Below are 21,326 nucleotides of genomic sequence, written 5' to 3'. Positions count from 1 at the left end.
AGCACGCTTGATACGTAGTCACGTGGACCGGGGTTCGATTCCCGGGGCCGGCAGAAACAAATGGGCAGAGTTTCTTTCACCCTATGCCCCTGTTACCTAGCAGTAAATAGGTACCTGGGAGTTAGACAGCTGTTACGGGCTGCTTCCTGGGGCGTGTGGGTGTGTGGGAAAAAAACTAGTTAGTAACAGTTGGTTGATTGACAGTTGAGAGGCGGGCTGAAAGAGCAGTGCTAAACCCCCGCAAGCACAACTAGGTGAATACAACTAGGAGAATACAACTAGGTGAATACACACACACACACACACACACACACACACACACACACACACACACAGAAGCGTGGACACGGGTGGAAAGTGAGTACCCAAATGAGCCACAGGGACCATCCCCGCCTCCCTGTCACCAGTAACATTCTCAACCCACCAGCATCACCTGCTGTAGTTGAGTGCACAATACACTATATGACGCCCAAGACATCTCTAACCCTATCCACGGAGGACGGGAGACAATATATACATACTGGGCTACCAATGTATACACGAATAGCCAGGTCTGTGGTAGGCACTCTAAAACCACCCCAATTATGTCACTTGTAACCCAGGAGAGGGAGGCAAGGGCACTTCACTAGCACAAGAACAATCTTTCAGACGCTGCCAGAATGGCTCCCCCTCCAGGTGACACCCATAGTCAAGTGGGTGTCACCTGGTGTCACCCCGTCACGTGACGACTGAACCAGGTCACCCCGACACACATCACGGTAGTGAGTTGCGGTAGAGCTGTCACGCGTTGTCACCCCAGCACAGGAGACTGTGGCACTGAGGAGTCTGGTGGCCTCAGGGCACAGTGCCTCCACTCTTACCCCTCCTTCTCCCCCTTCCTGCCCTCCCCCCCTCACCCCACTACTACTACCACCCACATACCCCCTACCCCCCCGTCTCCGCCCCCCTCCTATCCTCCCCTCATCCCTCTCAATCACATTTTAGAAGCAACAAACATTCAGCATAAACGCAGAACTAAATGATCAACACCATACATCTCCCACATCCTCCAGCATCTCCCTCAGCCTCCAGCATCTCCCACATCCTCCAGCATCTCCCACAGCCTCCAGCATCTCCCACATCCTCCAGCATCTCCCTCAGCCTCCAGCATCTCCCACAGCCTCCAGCATCTCCCACAGCCTCCAGCATCTCCCACAGCCTCCAGCATCTCCCACAGCCTCCAGCATCTCCCACAGCCTCCAGCATCTCCCACAGCCTCCAGCATCTCCCACAGCCTCCAGCATCTCCCACAGCCTCCAGCATCTCCCTCAGCCTCCAGCATCTCCCACAGCCTCAGGCATCTCCCACAGCCTCAGGCATCTCCCACAGTCTCCAGCATCTCCCACAGCCTCCGGCATCTCCCACAGTCTCCGGCATCTCCCACAGCCTCAGGCATCTCCCACAGCCTCAGGCATCTCCCACAGCCTCCAGCAGCTCCCACAGTCTCCAGCATCTCCCACAGCCTCCAGCATCTCCCACAGCCTCAGGCATCTCCCACAGCCTCAGGCATCTCCCACAGCCTCCAGCATCTCCCACAGCCTCCAGCATCTCCCACAGCCTCCAGCATCTCCCACACCTCGTATGGACCAATAGGAGCTACCTCGTATGGACCAATAGGAGCTGCCTCGTATGGACCAATAGGAGCTGCCTCGTATGGACCAATAGGAGCTGCCTCGTATGGACCAATAGGAGCTACCTCGTATGGACCAATAGGAGCTGCCTCGTATGGACCAATAGGAGCTGCCTCGTATGGACCAATAGGAGCTACCTCGTATGGACCAATAGGAGCTGCCTCGTATGGACCAATAGGAGCTACCTCGTATGGACCAATAGGAGCTGCCTCGTATGGACCAATAGGAGCTGCCTCGTATGGACCAATAGGAGCTGCCTCGTATGGACCAATATGAGCTGCCTCGTATGGACCAATATGAGCTGCCTCGTATGGACCAATAGGAGCTACCTCGTATGGACCAATAGGAGCTGCCTCGTATGGACCAATATGAGCTGCCCGTATGGACCAATATGAGCTGCCTCGTATGGACCAATAGGAGCTGCCTCGTATGGACCAATAGGAGCTGCATCTTATGGACCAATATGGAGTCCATACGAGGCAGCTCCTATTGGTTCATACGAGGCAGCACCGGCAAACTGAGTGGACTCAAATACAACCAAAACTTACACTGCTGGCTGACACGCCTTAAGTCCCTTGTAACACACCTTAAGGAGCGGCTCGTTTCTGCTTAAGACAGGTCTTCCGGCCCGCTGGTCGGAAGTGTCACACTCACACGCAACCACTCCAACACGCACACGCACACACACAAATGGAATGCACTGAGAAGTGATGTGGTGGAGGCCGACTCCATACACAGTTACAAATGTAGATATGATAGAGCCCAGGAGGCTCAGGAATCTGTACACCAGTAGATTGACGGTTGAGAGGCGGGACCAAAGAGCCAGAGCCCAACCCCCGCAAGCACAACTAAGTGAGTACACACACACACACAAACGTCGTGAGCATACAGAGTGTTACAAACTAAATGTCACTATTTAGTTACAATGAACATCTTCCTCCTTACCGATATTGAACAACCAGGAATTCCATTCGCAAATTCCGGCCCGAGTCAGTTCTCTAAAAGATGATGTTTCCGGCCGCTCCCAACAACGGAAGCTGCCTTCCTACCCCCCCATACGCCCACAGGCGACACAGCCACCCACGCCCACCCACGAGCTGGGGGCCAGATTCATGAAGCAGTTACGCAAGCACTTACGAACCTGTACACCTTTCCTCAATCTTTGACGGCTTTGGTTACATTTATTAAACAGTTTACATGCATGAAAACTTGCCAATCAACTGTTGTTATTGTTATAAACAGCCTCCTGGTGCTTCGCAGCTCATTAACGGTTTAATAATTGTAAACAAAGCTGCCAAGATTCAGGAAAGATGTACAGGTTCTTAAGTGCTTGCTTAACTGCTTCGTGAATCTGGCCCCAGGTTCGTAAGTGCTTGCGTAACTGCTTCATGAATCTCGCCCCCAGCAACATAGCTCATCACACTAGGAATTGGCCAAAAACTCCTGTACTAGAAGCGACTCGTGAAATTAACATATTGTCCCGTTTTCTGTTGTGATCCTCTGGTGAGTTAGGATACGGGGGGCACTTTAATACGACAGTTTTTGTTGACGCTGGGACACTTTAGAAGGACGAGTTCACTATACAGTCACGAGGGAGTTACGACCATAGTGTATGTGAGTACTCATAGCAGTTCACACACGCACACACATGAGCACGGATGTACACGCATTCGGAGGCCAGCCGACCGAGCGGACAGCACGCTGTACACGTGATCCTGTGGTCCCCGGTTGGGTCCCGGGCGCCGGCGAGAAACAATGGGCAGAGTTTCTTTCACCCTATGCCCCCTGTTACCTAGCAGTAAATAGGTATCTGGAAGTTAGTCAGCTGTCACGGGCTGCTTCCTGGGCTATATGTGTGTGTGTGTGGGGGGGGGGGGGGGGGGGAAGAAAGAAAAGTAGTAGTAGTTAGAAACGATTGATTGACAGTTGAGAGGCGGGCCGAAAGAGCAGAGCTCAACCCCCGCAAGCACAACTAGGTGAATACACACGAACACAGATCTAAGAAGTCTAACAAATACTACTAAAAGAAAGTCTTGCTGACATACAAGTGTCTAGAAAAAGGAAAACTATTGAGGCGGCGGATATGACAAGGTATGTCAAGGCCACTGGACTAGGATATGACAATCTTGAGGTTATCTTGAGATGATTTCGGGGCTTAGCGTCCCTGCGGCCCGGTCCTCGACCAGGCCTCCTTTTTGTTACACACCCCCAGGAAGCAGCTCGTAGCAGCTGTCTAACTCCCCAGGTACCTATTTACTGCTAGGTAACAGGGGCATGAGGGTGAAACTCATTTTTGTTTCTGCCATCACCGGGGATTGAACCCGGGACCCCTAAGATTACGAGGCCAGAGCGCTGTCCACTCAGCTATCAGGCCCCCCTCTGTGTGTGTGTGTGTGTGTGTGTGTGTGTGTGTGTGTGTGTGTGTGTGTGTGTGTGTGTGTGTGTGTGTGTGTGTGTGTGTGTGTGTGCGGCCATCCCCATCTAGACCAATTAGTCTGACAACATTGATCTCGCTTTATCTGATTGGCTAGATGACCTCGGCGGCCACTCTACCAGAGTTGCCAGGAAATACTCCCCACTTTTCCCAATCACCGCCAGGTTCAAACCTTTACCTCTCCACTTGCGAAACCTGTGCATCTTTTCCGTAAAAGCTTATGTGTCTGTGCCATCTAGGCAGTTAGGCAGCCAGCAAGGCATCCTTGGGTGACTGACATGAACTTCCAGGAAAGGCTGAGGACACTAGACGTCACACAGGAATACAAAAAAAAAAGGTACAGGGCGGACGTGATAACGACATACAAGATTGTAAGGAGAATTGACAAACTACAAAAAAAGCAATGGTTAAAACAGAGATAAAGGTTGGAGAAAGTGTATATAACTATCAATATAAATTATCATCCACATTTCCGTGGAAATAAACATTCCAAACATTTCTTATTGAGACCTCTCAATAGCTCGGTCGATAGAGCTTCACCCTCACATGCATAGGGACCAGGATTCGAGTCTCGCAGAGCCCAGGTGAATGTAATGGCTAATATATTATCAGACAAGGGAGCAAGCCCAATCACCCAGAAACTGTTAGACATATAAAGTAGCGTAAATATATATATATAATATATATATAAATATATATATAATATATATATATATATATATATATATATATATATATATATATATATATATATATATATATATATAGGACTATATGTATATAGGACGTTATATATGTTACATAGGACTAAGGCAGGAGTGTAGATCTTCAGTCAGAAGAACGAGTGAGATGAAGAACTAGTCTCAAATGTCACTAGTAAGCCAGGAAGAATGTCTTCATGGTAAGAGGTAAGATCAACAACATGGAAAGGTCTTGAAGACTTAACCTTTTTTTTATTTCTTGTTTACTGTGTTAATTCCTTCTTTACTTTGTGTTAATTCTCTGACCAGGCCTCCTTGTTACCGGCCTGGTCAACCAGGCTGTTAGACACAGCTGCTAGCAATCTAACATACGAATTACAGTCCGGTTGAGGAGGAGAAAGTGGCAGACACAAATACCCAATTCGAAAAATATATATTATCACGGTAAAATCTCTAGGAAGAGATTCGGCCTACTCCCTTATCGCCTATTCTACTCATTCACGTCTATGTAATCTATGTAATCAAGAACTGTAGCCAAGAACAACAACTACTTCCAGACGTCTAGACTGTACCACCAGTCTGCTCCCCCCGCCCCCCCCCCCGGTCACCCCACCTCGCACCTGGGTCACTGGGAGGCCACGCCCTCCCAAACAAGCACTTCAAGTGAGCCGGTTCCTAGTTAAAGGAGACCTCAGCGCCCTCTGGCCGGCCGATATTGTGTATAAATAGAGCTACCAAGCTCTCTAAGATTCAGATTACTCCTGTGTGCTCAACTGAGTAGACCTGTTAACACATCTCGGTGTGGTAACAGATTTAGTCAGACTAGCTAACAGTATTCCGCACCATATTTTATTTTGCACCTTAACGTAACGTAAATTTGTAAATTAACGTAAATTAACGTAACGTAAATTTGATTATTCATCTTGTTTGTTTTGCACACTTTGTATTAGAGCCAAGCCTCGATATTTTTTGTAATTTGTTTAATTTATTTTTAAAGTAAAGTATTTTTAAATGTTTTTTCCCTCTGTTTTATCCTACAGTTTACCTCACTGTGAAGACACCTTTTGCAGTTTAATTTTTTTTTTCCTTTTTTGTTTTTAAATATTTTGTGACTGGCATTACAGACTGCCCCCCCCCCCCATCAACGTTACCGTCACAATATATACAAGCAACTTGAGAAAAAGTCAATGCATTACTAATGGTTCGAAATGCAGGGCACAAGAGCTGAGGCTCGACTGAACAAAGCAACCCAACCAATTGTGCTGGACGGTGGAGCGACGGTCTCGCTTTATGCAGGTCGGCGTTCAATCCCCGACCGTCCACCAAGTGGTTGGGGCACCATTCCTTTCCCCCCGTCCCATCCCAAATCCTTATCCTGACCCCCTTCCCAGTGCTATATAGTCGTAATGGCTTGGCGCTTTCCCCTGATAATTCCCTTCCCTTCGACCGTACAAACTTGCAGGTGTGTACAGCCATACCTGCTGTTCCTTTACTAGGCGTGTACAGCCATACCTGCTGTTCCTTTACTAGGTGTGTACAGCCATACCTGTTGTTCCTTTACTAGGCGTGTACAGCCATACCTGCTGTTCCTTTACTAGGCGTGTACAGCCATACCTGCTGTTCCTTTACTAGGTGTGTACAGCCATACCTGTTGTTCCTTTACTAGGCGTGTACAGCCATACCTGCTGTTCCTTTACTAGGTGTGTACAGCCATACCTGTTGTTCCTTTACTAGGCGTGTACAGCCATACCTGCTGTTCCTTTACTAGGCGTGTACAGCCATACCTGCTGTTCCTTTACTAGGCGTGTACAGCCATACCTGCTGTTCCTTTACTAGGCGTGTACAGCAGCAAGCTATGAGCCATGAGGCCGGGCGGAAAGCAGCACAGTCTTCACAATATCAACATTGTGCTTTACAGGAAGAGGAAATGCTGACAAAAGATACAACACACAAATGAGCAACACAAAGAATCAACAGAAGCCAACGCTCAAATTAAACTGATAGTTTAATTATGTGCAAATAAACATATGATGAGCAAATATATAAGCAAGGCGATATACATGAGATGGAAGCCACATCAATTTCATTTTGTGACCTTTCAGCTGTATCTCATTTATCCTATTCTCACAATCCTCAACTATGGACATGAAGATTAGATTTGGGATAAAATGAGTATCCCCCCTCCCCCCCCCCCACACACACACACACACCAACAGTTCGACAAAAGAAAAAATAAATTCAGGAAGTTATTATAAGGACGGCAAATGATCCCACTAGACAGTATTCTCTCACACACTCCAATTGTCGCTCCACTCAATCTGCTTGATGGGGTTGTGGGAGCTCTTCTACTCCCCAAGCCCAGCCCGAGGTCAGGCTTGATGGGGTTGTGGGAGCTCTTCTACTCCCCAAGCCCAGCCCGAGGCCAGGCTTGATGGGGTTGTGGGAGCTCTTCTACTCCCCAAGCCCAGCCCGAGGTCAGGCTTGATGGGGTTCTGGGAGCTCTTCTACTCCCCAAGCCCAGCCCGAGGCCAGGCTTGATGGGGTTGTGGGAGCTCTTCTACTCCCCAAGCCCAGCCCGAGGTCAGGCTTGATGGGGTTCTGGGAGCTCTTCTACTCCCCAAGCCCAGCCCGAGGCCAGGCTTGATGGGGTTCTGGGAGTTCTTCTACTCCCTAAGCCCAGCCCGAGGCCAGGCTTGATGGGGTTCTGGGAGTTCTTCTACTCCCCAAGCCCAGCCCGAGGTCAGGCTTGATGGGGTTCTGGGAGTTCTTCTACTCCCCAAGCCCAGCCCGAGGCCAGGCTTGATGGGGTTCTGGGAGTTCTTCTACTCCCCAAGCCCAGCCCGAGGTCAGGCTTGATGGGGTTCTGGGAGTTCTTCTACTCCCCAAGCCCAGCCCGAGGCCAGGCTTGATGGGGTTCTGGGAGTTCTTCTACTCCCCAAGCCCAGCCCGAGGTCAGGCTTGATGGGGTTCTGGGAGCTCTTCTACTCCCTAAGCCCAGCCCGAGGCCAGGCTTGATGGGGTTCTGGGAGTTCTTCTACTCCCCAAGCCCAGCCCGAGGCCAGGCTTGATGGGGTTCTGGGAGCTCTTCTACTCCCTAAGCCCAGCCCGAGGCCAGGCTTGATGGGGTTCTGGGAGCTCTTCTACTCCCCAAGCCCAGCCCGAGGCCAGGCTTGATGGGGTTCTGGGAGCTCTTCTACTCCCTAAGCCCAGCCCGAGGCCAGGCTTGATGGGGTTCTGGGAGTTGTTCTACTCCCCAAGCCCGGCCCGAGGCCAGGCTTGATAGGGTTCTGGGAGTTCTTCTACTCCCCAAGCCCGGCCCGAGGCCAGGCTTGATGGGGTTCTGGGAGCTCTTCTACTCCCCAAGCCCGGCCCGAGGCCAGGCTTGATGGGGTTCTGGGAGCTCTTCTACTCCCCAAGCCCAGCCCGAGGCCAGGCTTGATGGGGTTCTGGGAGCTCTTCTACTCCCCAAGCCCGGCCCGAGGCCAGGCTTGATGGGGTTCTGGGAGCTCTTCTACTCCCCAAGCCCGGCCCGAGGCCAGGCTTGATGGGGTTCTGGGAGCTCTTCTACTCCCCAAGCCCAGCCCGAGGCCAGGCTTGATGGGGTTCTGGGAGCTCTTCTACTCCCCAAGCCCGGCCCGAGGCCAGGCTTGATGGGGTTCTGGGAGCTCTTCTACTCCCCAAGCCCGGCCCGAGGCCAGGCTTGATGGGGTTCTGGGAGCTCTTCTACTCCCCAAGCCCGGCCCGAGGCCAGGCTTGATGGGGTTCTGGGAGCTCTTCTACTCCCCAAGCCCGGCCCGAGGCCAGGCTTGATGGGGTTCTGGGAGCTCTTCTACTCCCCAAGCCCGGCCCGAGGCCAGGCTTGATGGGGTTCTGGGAGCTCTTCTACTCCCCAAGCCCGGCCCGAGGTCAGGCTTGATGGGGTTCTGGGAGTTCTTCTACTCCCCAAGCCCGGCCCGAGGTCAGGCTTGATGGGGTTCTGGGAGTTCTTCTACTCCCCAAGCCCGGCCCGAGGCCAGGCTTGATGGGGTTCTGAGAGTTCTTCTACTCCCCAAGCCCGGCCCGAGGTCAGGCTTGATGGGGTTCTGGGAGCTCTTCTACTCCCCAAGCCCGGCCCGAGGTCAGGCTTGATGGGGTTCTGGGAGTTCTTCTACTCCCCAAGCCCGGCCCCTGGCAACATACAAGCATCAACAATCTGAAGCATCAGAGGCAACCACTTGCTCTATAGCTATATAGAGCTATATAGCTATAGTTATATATGGTCTATAGCTCCTTCTCCCTCTATGTTATCCTTGTGCCCTCTCCTCACACGGTTGAAGTAATAGATCCCCGTCTATTTTGCTAGTGTGTGTAGGATATATAGTGCTTCGGCTATGTCTAATCTATTGTCATATACCACCTGCCGATTATAATGATGGAATTATGAAGATATCTCTAGTTATGGAGTTATTTGTAAATATGATATGAGCATTGATAGTGTTGTTTGTGCATTGTCATGTGCCTTGATAGTGATGCGGTCGTCTTGCCTATATATTGAGAACATTGGGACTGACAGCTACTGGTAATGGCTCCAAAGAGCCTCCACTTACGGGTTATTCAGGCCCGTGCCACCTTTTGGGGTGGCTTAATCTTGATCAATCAATCTGACAGTCTCCAAGTGGACAGCACGTGAAGGCACAGATTATTACACACAGAAATCACAATAGCGTGATGCATCAAATAAACAAATCCACAAGGGCCGTGACGAGGATTCGAACCTGCGTCCGGGAGCATCTCAGACGCTGCCTTAATCGACTGAGCTACAACCGGTTTCAACTCTTTGACCATGTCGTAGCTCAGTCGATTGAGGCAGCTACGGGTTCGAGTTCCTCGTCACGGCCCTTGTGGATTTCTGCACAGATGATACCCGTCTCCTTCAACGCCTTTCGATTGGTGACGAGAGAGTTCTTCATGAACAAGTTGGTGGGGTCTTGTTATTCCTGTAAATACACTGTCAGCTGTATCCTCTGGTGTGAAATCTTGAGGTTATTTTGAGATGATTTCGGGGCTTTTTAGTGTCCCCGCGACCCGGTCCTCGATCAGGCCTCCACCCCCAGGAAGCAGCCCGTGACCGCTGACTAACACCCAAGTACCTATTCTTACTGCTAGGTAACAGGGGCATAGGGTGAAAGAAACTTTTGCCCATTGTTTCTCGCCGGCGTCTGGGATCGAACCCAGGACCACAGGATCAGAAGACCAGTGTGCTGTCCACTCGGCCGACCGACTCCTGTCTTGTGGTCGTTCTTATTTCCTGTAAAATGAGAACTCCAACGAAATGCTTAATTTATTCGCGCCAGCACAATAAAACTATACAAAAAATGTACAATTTTTTGTTCACAAATTTGTTTGTTAGAGTAAATTGTTCAGATTCCTTCCCAAGAGAAGAACACAAGGAATACAGAGTAGGTTTGCAAATACACAATTTACCTATTATAGTGTGACTGCCTCGACACATCGGCCCTCAGTTTCAATCTAATAACAATATTATTATAGTTTTCTTTTAAGAGTTGACCCGCCTTCCCTCCCCATGTTGTGGGCTGAGGACGCAGAACATGACACGTCTAGGGGGACACACGATCGATATAGGACTTTTCCTTGCCAACGTTGCAGGATTCTTGCAAAACTCATCGAAATGCTTCTTGAATACGTCTACCTTTGTTCCTGCAATATTTATAATGCTTGCTGGGAGGGTGTTGAACAGCTGTGGACCTCTGATGTTCAGACAGTGTTCTCTGATTGTGCCTATGGCACCTCTACTCTTCACTGGACCTCTGATGTTCAGTGTTCTCTGCTTGTGCCTATGGCACCTCTACTCTTCACTGGACCTCTGATGTTCAGTGTTCTCTGCTTGTGCCTATGGCACCTCTACTCTTCACTGGACCTCTGATGTTCAGTGTTCTCTGATTGTGCCTATGGCACCTCTACTCTTCACTGGACCTCTGATGTTCAGTGTTCTCTGATTGTGCCTATGGCACCTCTACTCTTCACTGGACCTCTGATGTTCAGTGTTCTGTGCTTGTGCCTATGACACCTCTACTCTTCACTGGTTCTATTCTGCATTTCCTTCCATATCTCTCACCCTAGTATGTTGATATTCTACTGTACAAATTTAAGACCTGACCCCTCCAGTATCTTCCATATATATTACTTGATACCTCTCTCGTCTCCTTGCCTGAGAATACATTTTGAGAGCTTCGAGACGGTCCCAATAGCTTTGTGTTTTATCGTGTCTATACGTAGGGTTGGTTAGGCGAGTTGCTTGGGGTCGTGCGTTTCAGCACCCCATATTTTGTACGTTGTGGCAAATCAAGAGAACGGGCTGCATCATCCACTCTTGTACCACCACTGGTATATCCACCACCACAACCTATCCTCCTCTTTAGTTAGTACTTTTGGTAGCTATGTGGAGCATCATACTGCTCTAAGTGGTACTAGTCACTAAGTGGTACTATTCACTAAGTGGTACCATTCACTAAGTGGTACCATTCACTAAGTGGTACCATTCACTAAGTGGTACCATTCACTAAGTGGTACCATTCACTAAGTGGTACCATTCACTAAGTGGTACCATTCACTAAGTGGTACCATTCACTAAGTGGTACTATTCACTAAGTGGTACTATTCACTAAGTGGTACCATTCACTAAGTGGTACCATTCACTAAGTGGTACCATTCACTAAGTGGTACCATTCACTAAGTGGTACTATTCACTAAGTGGTACTATTCACTAAGTGGTACTATTCACTAAGTGGTACTATTCACTAAGTGGTACTATTCACTAAGTGGTACCATTCACTAAGTGGTACCATTCACTAAGTGGTACTATTCACTAAGTGGTACCATTCACTAAGTGGTACCATTCACTAAGTGGTACCATTCACTAAGTGGTACTATTCACTAAGTGGTACTATTCACTAAGTGGTACTATTCACTAAGTGGTACCATTCACTAAGTGGTACCATTCACTAAGTGGTACTATTCACTAAGTGGTACTATTCACTAAGTGGTACCATTCACTAAGTGGTACCATTCACTAAGTGGTACCATTCACAAAGTGGTACCATTCACTTTATAAAGTTCAATAAAAATAAAACTTAAACCAAACAAAGAAAACCCAAAACATAAATATTCCTAGGCCTAGAACAGCACATATGTATACTATAATAGGCCTTAGCTAGCCTGCATTAGGCCTAGGAAGGGGTAGGTTAGGTTAAAGTGTCTTTGCAACATCAAAACAAGAATCTGGTTCGGGTCTGTCCATATTCAACAGTACCGATGTCTGCTTTCAAATTGTCTTTTACGTGAATGTATATAAGATGGTTCTCATCGTTACTACAAGTAGGCTGACCACCACTACAACCACCCCCACCACCACCACAACCACCCCCACCACCACCACCCCCACCACCACTACAACCACCACCACCACCACCACAACCACCCCCACCACCACCACAACCACCCCCACCACCACTACAACCACCCCCACCACCACCACAACCACCCCCACCACCACTAAAACCACCCCCACCACCACTACAACCACCACCACCACCACTACAACCACCACCACCACCACCACAACCACCCCCACCACCACTACAACCACCACCACCACAACCACCCCCACCACCACTACAACCACCCCCACCACCACTACAACCACCACCACCATTACTACGAAGCCACCAATAAATATTGAAGGATTGCAGACACACCCCCACATCTCAGCAATTCTGTACCCTAATGGGCTCTTGTCCCTGTCTGGTTGAATGGGACGAGGTAAGGGAAGAGTTGGATGTGAAGGGGGAGAGGTGGATAATTAGTGAAGGGAGGGGGAGGATTTGAGAGGAGAGGGTGAGAGAGAGCGGGGGAGAGGCGAGTGAGAGAGAGAATCGATTCACAGCGCCCATCGTTTACTGACTTTGGGATTAGCATTTTGTCATGGGCGTTGGCAGGTGATGAAAGAATGAATGTGTGTGTGTGTGTGTGTGTGTGTGTGTGTGTGTGTGTGTGTGTGTGTGTGTGTGTGTGTGTGTGTGTGTGTGTGTGTGTGTGTGTGAGAGAGAGAGAGAGAGAGAGAGAGAGAGAGAGAGAGAGAGAGAGAGAGAGAGAGAGAGAGAGAGAGAGAGAGAGAGAGAGAGAGAGAGAGAGACACACACAAACAGATAGACAGACAGACGTTGTGGTACTGTCAATAACATGGGCGAGGTGGTGCCCCACACACACCACACAATGTAAACAATACCTTGAATACTCTTTCAAACGAAAATGGCTCCAAGAGAATGAGTGTGGGTGGAGTGGAGAGTGGGGGTGTATGTGGGCGGGGAAAGGCCCATGTGTGTGGGGGAGAGGTATGTACATGGGTGGGCAATGGAATCCAGGGATTCGGAAGAGGTCAATATTTACGTTTCTAAGATTGATTTGCTTTTCTAGGTTCCATCTCTATCCTCGTCCTACTGTCTTTCAACTTAAAGAGGATGTCCATTGTCTATTCCCCTTAGTATCTTGTATGTTTCTTGTCTTCTAATACTGTGAGATTGAGTTTCCTTGACCTGTCCTTACCGCTTAATTCTCTCAAGTCTGGTACCAATCTTCTTGCAAAACCGCTACACTTTCTCGACTTTAGTTTTGCGAATACACTTGGCTTAGATTCCCTTCCGGTGTTGCATATTTCAGTATCAGTCTCACGTAGGTTAAATGCCGTGTCAATGTACAATGAAATTACAGGAACGTGATATATCTATTAACAAAAAATATTGAGGTCATGCAATGTGATCGAACCAGTGTCCCTGGATTAGCCAGTCACATGCTTTACTGACCAGGCCCAATCACTCATCTTTTCTCCCTCCTCCCTCCCATCCTAACCTAACCAATCACCGATCAATCCAATCCCCAACCTTCCCAAGTTCCAATCCATGACCTTTACTCGAAACTTCATCGACCGCGACCACCATTACAATCCCCGAACCTCCCAATCACCACTATTCCAATCACTAACCTTACCAATCCACCGCCACCTTTTCGACTCCTGACATTCCAACCCTCCCCCCCCCCTAGTCACCACCATCCAATCCCTAACCAAACACCTACAATGGATTTTTTTTTCTCAATGTACAAATATGACATGAGGGTCTGCGGGCTGCGCCAACCGTCAACTTTCTCAATCAACTAATCACTAGACAAGCCTGGCCTCAGGCTGGGCATGGGGAGGAGAACTATTAGAGAAGCCTGGCCTCAGGCTGGGCATGGGGAGGAGAACTATTAGAGAAGCCTGGCCTCAGGCTGGGCATGGGGAGGAGAACTATTAGAGAAGCCTGGCCTCAGGCTGGGCATGGGGAGGAGAACTATTAGAGAAGCCTGGCCTCAGGCTGGGTATGGGAAGAACCACCACTAGACAAGCCTGGCCTCAGGCTGGGCATGGGGAGGACTCCCAGACACCCACTTCAGGTATACTCCAGGTATACTCCAGGTATACAAGAAAACCATATAATGAAGTAGAGGGAAAACAGAGGAAAATAAAACAAACACAAGAGCAATTCTAAGCTGGACAATCACCAGAAGCGTTCAAACAGGAAATGTCCGATCAATGATTATCGCTTTCAAGTAAGGGGGCCTGACGGCTAAGTGGACAGCGCTCGGGATTCGTGTAATGACCGCTTACCCTGTCGTAATAACCGCGGCCTCTATTGTAATAACCCAATGTTCCCCAGTATTAATCCTGTTATCTTGTGATCTCTCATAATCGTAATATACGCTCTCTGTTGTACATCTCTGTCTCTCTTCACTCAATACCCCAGCTTAACACTGTTACAGTCCAGTATGACCCCTCACTGGACTGCCACGTATGTAAGAGGAATATTAAATGAGGAAGATACACCACGGACAAGGGTTATTAGTTAAAAAAAAACAATAACAAAACACATTTACACTGCCACCACCTTCCCGACCAACCATACCTGAATGTGTCAATCACCGATCCCCCAGGAAGGCAAGGAATCAGTAACCATGGGACTCCGGGTAATATGAATTTCAGTAATAAAATTTTGGAAAATTAGTTTGTGTAATTTACGTTACTAATTTAAATCCAAGGGCAACTTTAGTATCGATTAATTGTTAGGAGAACCTGGGGGCTTCCAATACAACACCTAAAAATGACAAAGTAGCAAAATATATCAAAGGGGAGTTAAGTGAATACCACTGGACAAGCTATACAATTTATTTTATGAAACATGTAAATTAAGACAATTTGAACACATCACCTATTCTATTTTCCCTAGAGGCACAATGGATATTTACCGAGGACACAAAACTCAAGTGCTACTATACCTTAAATACCCGCACTACGGCCACGATGTTGATGGCTGCCCTCAGCCCCTAGGATACGGGCTTGCGGCCCTGTTCCTAATACACTCCCAAGACACACTGATGAAATTTAGTTTTTCCAACTTACTGCTGGGAAGGATTACTCCTCCCACCATCTACTACAGCCCCAGGGCTCCACCCATTATTTTGGCAATGGCCAATCATTTAACACGTAGGCCTGAGGTCTGGCTCTCTAGGGCCAATAAGGACTTGGCCCTTATCTCAGGCCAATCACCTTCACTGATCTGTCGTGGAAAGCTACATGAATTTCTGAAGATTGAGTCAGCTCTCCCCAGCTAAAGAGAAGGGGGACAAGGCGCGTCTATGGAGCCCAGGCACCTGCGAGCAATGTTTACAAAACTGATAATTTATGTTCAAGCCTGTCTCCTCTAAGATAGGAGTAGGGACATTTGACTCTGCCTGGTATGGGGAAGGCCGCTGCTGAGAGGGAAAGAGAGGGAATGAGAGGGAAAGAGAGGGGATGAGAGGGGGAAGTTGAGTGGGAGAAGCCAAGGTATCCAAGACCACCCTACCCTCAGGTCAACCTCTTGACCCTGACAAATGGGCGACAAGGGGGGGGGGAGGAAGAGGAGGAGACGAATGACGGCCAAGGGGATGGGAGAAGGAAGGAGGGGAGAGGGAGAAGGAAAGGAGGGGAGAAGGAGAAGGAAAGCAGGGGAGAAGGAGCAGGAGAGGAGGGGAGAAGGGAGAACCAATGAGCTGAGCCCCAGATCATTACAACTCCCTCCTCTAGTCCTGAGGTTCAGGGTTCGATCCCCGGTGGAGGCAGAGACAAACGGGCATAGTTTCTTTCACCCTGATGCCCCCTGTTCACCTTGCAGTATATAGGCACCTGGGAGTTAGACAGCTGCTACGGGCTGCTTCCTGGAGATGTGTAACAAAAAGGAGGCCTGGTCGAGGACCGGGCCGCGGGGACGCTAAGCCCCGAAATCATCTGAAGGCAACCTTAAGAAGGTAATGTAATTATGAGAAGACACTTAGTATGACTATACAGCACATGGAAGAGATACTAGCACAGGACAGGAGCTTGGATAGGTGGGGCGGATTGAAGGAGTGGTGCCCAACCACTTGACCCATCGGGGCTCGAACGCCGACCTGCAAGATGTGAGACCATCGCTGTCTCACTTCTACTACACAGTTAATGTGAAGCTTCTCACAGGTACACACATTAACTGCCTTGTTTAAGGTTAGTGACTGACCAGGCCCGAGATTCATAAAGCATTTGTGTTACGAAACCTGTAACCTGTCACTTACGAAACCAGTACATCTTTATTTACAGTTATTAAGCTGCAGCAGCGGCAGCAGCAGCAATGACAACAACAGCAGCAGCTTCAATACAAGCGGGCGTACCAGATAAATATTTGGATGAAAAAGCTGGACACAGAAGCCACCATTATCGACACCGGACGTGTCCCCATCTGGTCCATGCTGTACCGGATATCCCGACCTCACTTGCACCGACAACGATATCACGTTAAAATATCTTCTAAATCCTTAACCGTAGTGAAGACGAGTACTATGGAGGTGGGGCCACAACGTATCTTATTCATTCTTTTAACTTACCGCTGTCGAGGACAGGGCGTCTGTACTCAGCCCAACTCCTGCCCTTCCCTAGGCCCCGCTCCTGTGCCAGGTAAGTCCACTACGGGCTAACCATAGCCCGTGTTACTTGCCCCGCTCCTGTGCCAGGTAAGTCCACTACGGGCTAACCATAGCCCGTGTTACTTGCCCCGCTCCTGTGCCAGGTAAGTCCACTACAGGCTCACCATAGCCCGTGCTATTTGCCCCGCTCCTGTGCCAGGTAGGTCCACTACAGGCTCACCATAGCCCGTGCTACTTGCCCCGCTCCTGTGCCAGGTAAGTCCACTACGGGATCACCATAGCCCGTCCTACTTGCCCCGCTCCTGTGCCAGGTAAGTCCACTACGGGATCACCATAGCCCGTGCTACTTGCCCCGCTCCTGTGCCAGGTAAGTCCACTACGGGATCACCATAGCCCGTGCTACTTGCAACTTCTTGTTCCGAGTAGCTGAATCTAAAACAACATCATCAGGAAGGGAAGCGAGAGCTTAGGAAGGGTGTGCGTGATGAGGCTAACAAAAGCCACCAGTGATGTCGTCTGTCTTGTGTTCCGGCCACACACACACACACACACACACACACACACACACACACACACACACACACACACACACACACACACACACACACACACACACCAGCCTCTTCTCTCCATCTGCCAATCCGTCACAAATGCCACTGTTTTGCCTAACCAGAAACTTAAGAACACAACCAACTCCTCCTAACCTATCGAGAACGATGCATAATATACAGGTCAATATCGCGGTGCTTACAGGTCACTATCACGGTGTTAATAATACAAGCACAAATAGGTAAATACACGGTGCTTGTAGTGTTCTGGGTGTAGATATTGGGGCTACGAGACCCCCAGAGTCAAGGCTGCTCTGTACGGCGCTATTCTCTTGGGCACCGACCTCCTCTGCAGGAAACACAAGAGGCTATTTGCTGATCTGGCAAAAATGTCCGCCACTGATATTCGTTGTGTTGAAGTGGCCTGCTTCTTCTCACATCAACACTGTTGACACAGAACATGGGTTGGGGGGAGCTGGCCCAAGGCGGGCGGGCGGGCAGGCGGGCAGGCAGGCAGGCAGGCAGGCAGGCAGGCAGGCAGGCAGGCAGGCAGGCAGGCAGGCAGGCAGGCAGGCAGGCAGGCAGGCAGGCAGGCAGGCGAGCAGGCAGGCAGGCGAGCAGGCAGGCAGGCGAGCAAGCAGGCGGGCAGGCACGAACTCTCTCACACACACAACATATAACACACACACACACACAACTAGGTGAACACACACAAACACTTTAGGTCAAAGATGCCATATCTACAGTATACTGTAATTTGTATCCGATGCATTTTGTTGCTCCATAATGTTATGATTGATAAATCATTCTTGTCACGCCGCAAGAGCAAGATAACTGGTTCCAAATACACATAAAATACAACACAGCAAGTAATCAATGTGATAAAAAGCAATTAAATTAAATCTGTAGTGGGGGGTGGGGGAGTCGTCCTCTTCGACAAAATGGAATATCCCCACACAATGGGAAGGCCTCGCCATTCCCCCATCATGCGAGTAAATTATATCCTAAATGTCCTTGACAATGAATCATTTACATGATAGTTCTTCCCTAGTGTGGGATGACCTGCCGGCAAGGGCAACACCAAAGTTGTATCACATCAGCCCGTCCTCCTAAGGTCCGCCAACGTCAACAAAACGGTCAATTTAAAGTGGTCTCTCTTAACCTACCAGAGGACCCAAAACAGAAAACGGGACAGTACGCCACTTTCGCCAGCCGCTTCCATTTTCTAGTACGACGATTTTTGGCCTTAGGTAACGCCTACGAGCGAAATGCGACGTTCTTTGTAGGAGAACAGGTTGGTTCACGAACGGGAAGATGATGCGTGTTAGTGAGATCAATGCACATATAATCCTGGCACAATCACTCTCATGAGAGTGATCACCGGAGATATAGCCAGCGACAAGCTATCTTCATTATCTCCCTCACCTGGTTGAGGCCGACATTTGTCACTCGGTGTAGACCTCATTTGACACCTAACCATTGTGTGGAAGTCACGAATGTGACTGATCCATACGCTGTCCTACAAAGAACGTCGCTTTTCGCTCGTATGCGTTTCCTAAGGGCAAAAAATTGTCGTACTAGAAAATGGAAGCGGCTGGCGAAAGTGGCGTACTGTCCCGTTTTCTGTTTTGGGTCCTCTGGTGGACGGGCTGGCAGGCTCGTGGTACGAGGTGGAGTGGGAGCTGATACAACTGTTCTGGGGTAACGGATGCTAAATTTCGATTGCTGGCTTGCACTCTCACCTTCTGGTGTAGCTATGCTTGCACTCTCACCTTCTGGTGTAGCTAGGCTTGCACTCTCACCTTCTGGTGTAGCTAGGCTTGCACTCTCACCTTCTGGTGTAGCTAGGCTTGCACTCTCACCTTCTGGTGTAGCTAGGCTTGCAAAATATTGAGAATATAACCTACTAGTACCGAGTGAAAATAACAAAGTTTCTTCCGTAAATGGTTCTACTGTTATATAGGCACAAATACTCCCATAGATGGCGTGGGAGAGAAGACTGGGAGTGGGGAAGGGAGAGAGAGGAGAGGAGGTGCAGGGAGGGAAGGAGGAAGAAAGAAATGAAAGGAGCTAGAGATGGAAATAGATGAGGAAAGGGAAGGAACGACTCATGGGACAAAATCCCCACAATTTTAAAGCTACACGACCAGTCAGGCTTCTCGCTCACGCTTGTCCACGGCGGCTATTGTTCTGTAGGAACCATATTCACCAAGCACTTACGCAGGTACTTACGAACGTGTACATCTTTTCCTCAGTCTTTGACGGCTTTAGTTATACTTATTAAACAGTTTACAAGCATGAAAACTTGCCAGTCAACTGTTGTTATTGTTATAAACAGCCTCCTGGTGCTTCGGAGCTCATTAACTTTTTAATAATTGTAAACAAAGCCGCCAAAGATTGAGAAAAGATGTACAGGTTCGTAAGCGCTTGCGTAACTGCTTTGTGAATCTGGCTGAAATATGGCTTTGTGAAACCTGACTATCGCGAGATATACCTACCATTGGGTTATATCAAACTATATCGTTGGGCATACCTAAATATATCACTGGGAATACCTAACTACAGCATTGGGTATACTTGACTATAACCATTGGATACGATGACTTCAGGCAAACTTCTTAGCCTTCTGTATAGCGTCAATACTACAGGGCTCTATATTTTCCCTCAAGCACTGGGATTTCGACGGTTTGGTCGACAACGTTACAATTAGAGTGCATCAAGTGTGAGGACAGGCGAGTGGTGCCCACACACCCAAGGATACGATAGGATGGGGTGTTCTACACACTCAAGACTCGCTGTGACAACAGAGAGAGAGAGAGAGACCGTGTTGCAAATTTTAGATTTAATCATATAGCAACATACAGATCAAACTAGCAACAATTACTTATGCCGAAAATTAAAAATTATATATATATATATATATATATATATATATATATATATTAATAGAAAACGGTGCATGTCTTAGCGAGATGCTATATCCCAGTCAGGAAGCTGCATCTTTTCAAAACAATGCTGTAGCAGCATATTCATCAGCCACTTGTTGCATGCTACAGTAAGCATTGCAAAGCCCACTGGACTATAGGGTTAAAAAAAGATAAGCTTAGTTACAATACTGATAAAAGGCCCCTCGCTATGAGTGTGTATGCGACACTAGAAGGCACTACAAACTCACACTGGTCCCACGAAGTGCATCTCTCAGCGTCGACGGGTTGGGACGGGGGGCGGCAGAGGGTGTCGATGACGCCCACGCACAAGCTGCTCAGCACCACCATCTTTTTACCCAGCTGCGCACACCACCACCACCACCACTACTACACCACCACCGCCGGCAAAGTACACAGTCTCCACACACCGCAGCAACCTGGGAGGCCGAGTACCTCTAAATAACCTCTACGCTACATCACCGCTAGCGAGGGATCGTCTAGATATCACAAGATACACACCGGATGATAACACAGTAGCTCCGAGAAGCAGTGGGTTTGAGCCAGCCAGCCACTGCCAGGAGTGAACGGGCGGGGAATGCTGCACCTACCGCCTCTGCCGCTGCTGCTGCTGCTGCTGCTGCTGCTGGCGGAGTCGTCGCCGTGGGCATTGATCACCCTCTGGGACCACGAGGGCGGGGGGTCCTGACACGCGGGAAAAACCTGCGACATGCTGACGGCTGCTGCTGCTAGCAGGGGGGCCACTCATTAGCGCCACATGGTGAGGGACGGTTCTTGTCCCCCACACACACATCCAGCGACCACACAGCACAGCTCACTGACTGACTGACTGACCCACTCACACCGGAAGTGGCAGTACACATGTACGTGCTTACGTGTACACACACACACACACACACACACACACACACACACACACACACATGGTAGATAAAGACAGGCTATTTAACACAAGGGGCACACGCACAAGGGGACACAGGTGGAAACTGAGTGCCCAAATGAGC

At 49.1% G+C, this 21,326-nt stretch overlaps 1 protein-coding gene across 11 annotated transcripts in view; it reads right to left on the bottom strand.

The window, feature by feature from the left end:
- Positions 1-21,326, bottom strand: part of Dab (DAB adaptor protein) — a 112,819-nt gene that overhangs the window by 76,812 nt on the left and 14,681 nt on the right. For 3 of the 11 annotated variants that reach the window (XM_045740178.2, XM_045740182.2, XM_045740184.2), the window contains exon 1: positions 20,913-21,155. The exons of 2 other annotated variants lie outside the window; for them this stretch is intronic. In XM_045740178.2, the coding sequence (XP_045596134.1) occupies positions 20,913-21,033 (121 nt within the window). In that variant the 5' untranslated portion in view covers positions 21,034-21,155. Of the gene's footprint in view, positions 1-752; positions 819-20,552; positions 20,882-20,912; positions 21,156-21,326 lie in introns of those variants that run through there. 6 more of the 11 variants (XM_045740183.2, XM_069331925.1, XM_045740179.2 and 3 more) reach the window with 6 other exon arrangements.

The sequence above is a fragment of the Procambarus clarkii genome, chromosome 26 (assembly GCF_040958095.1).
Source record: "Procambarus clarkii isolate CNS0578487 chromosome 26, FALCON_Pclarkii_2.0, whole genome shotgun sequence".
NCBI lineage: Eukaryota > Metazoa > Arthropoda > Malacostraca > Decapoda > Cambaridae > Procambarus > Procambarus clarkii.
This window is presented reverse-complemented; position numbering and strand designations above follow the sequence as displayed.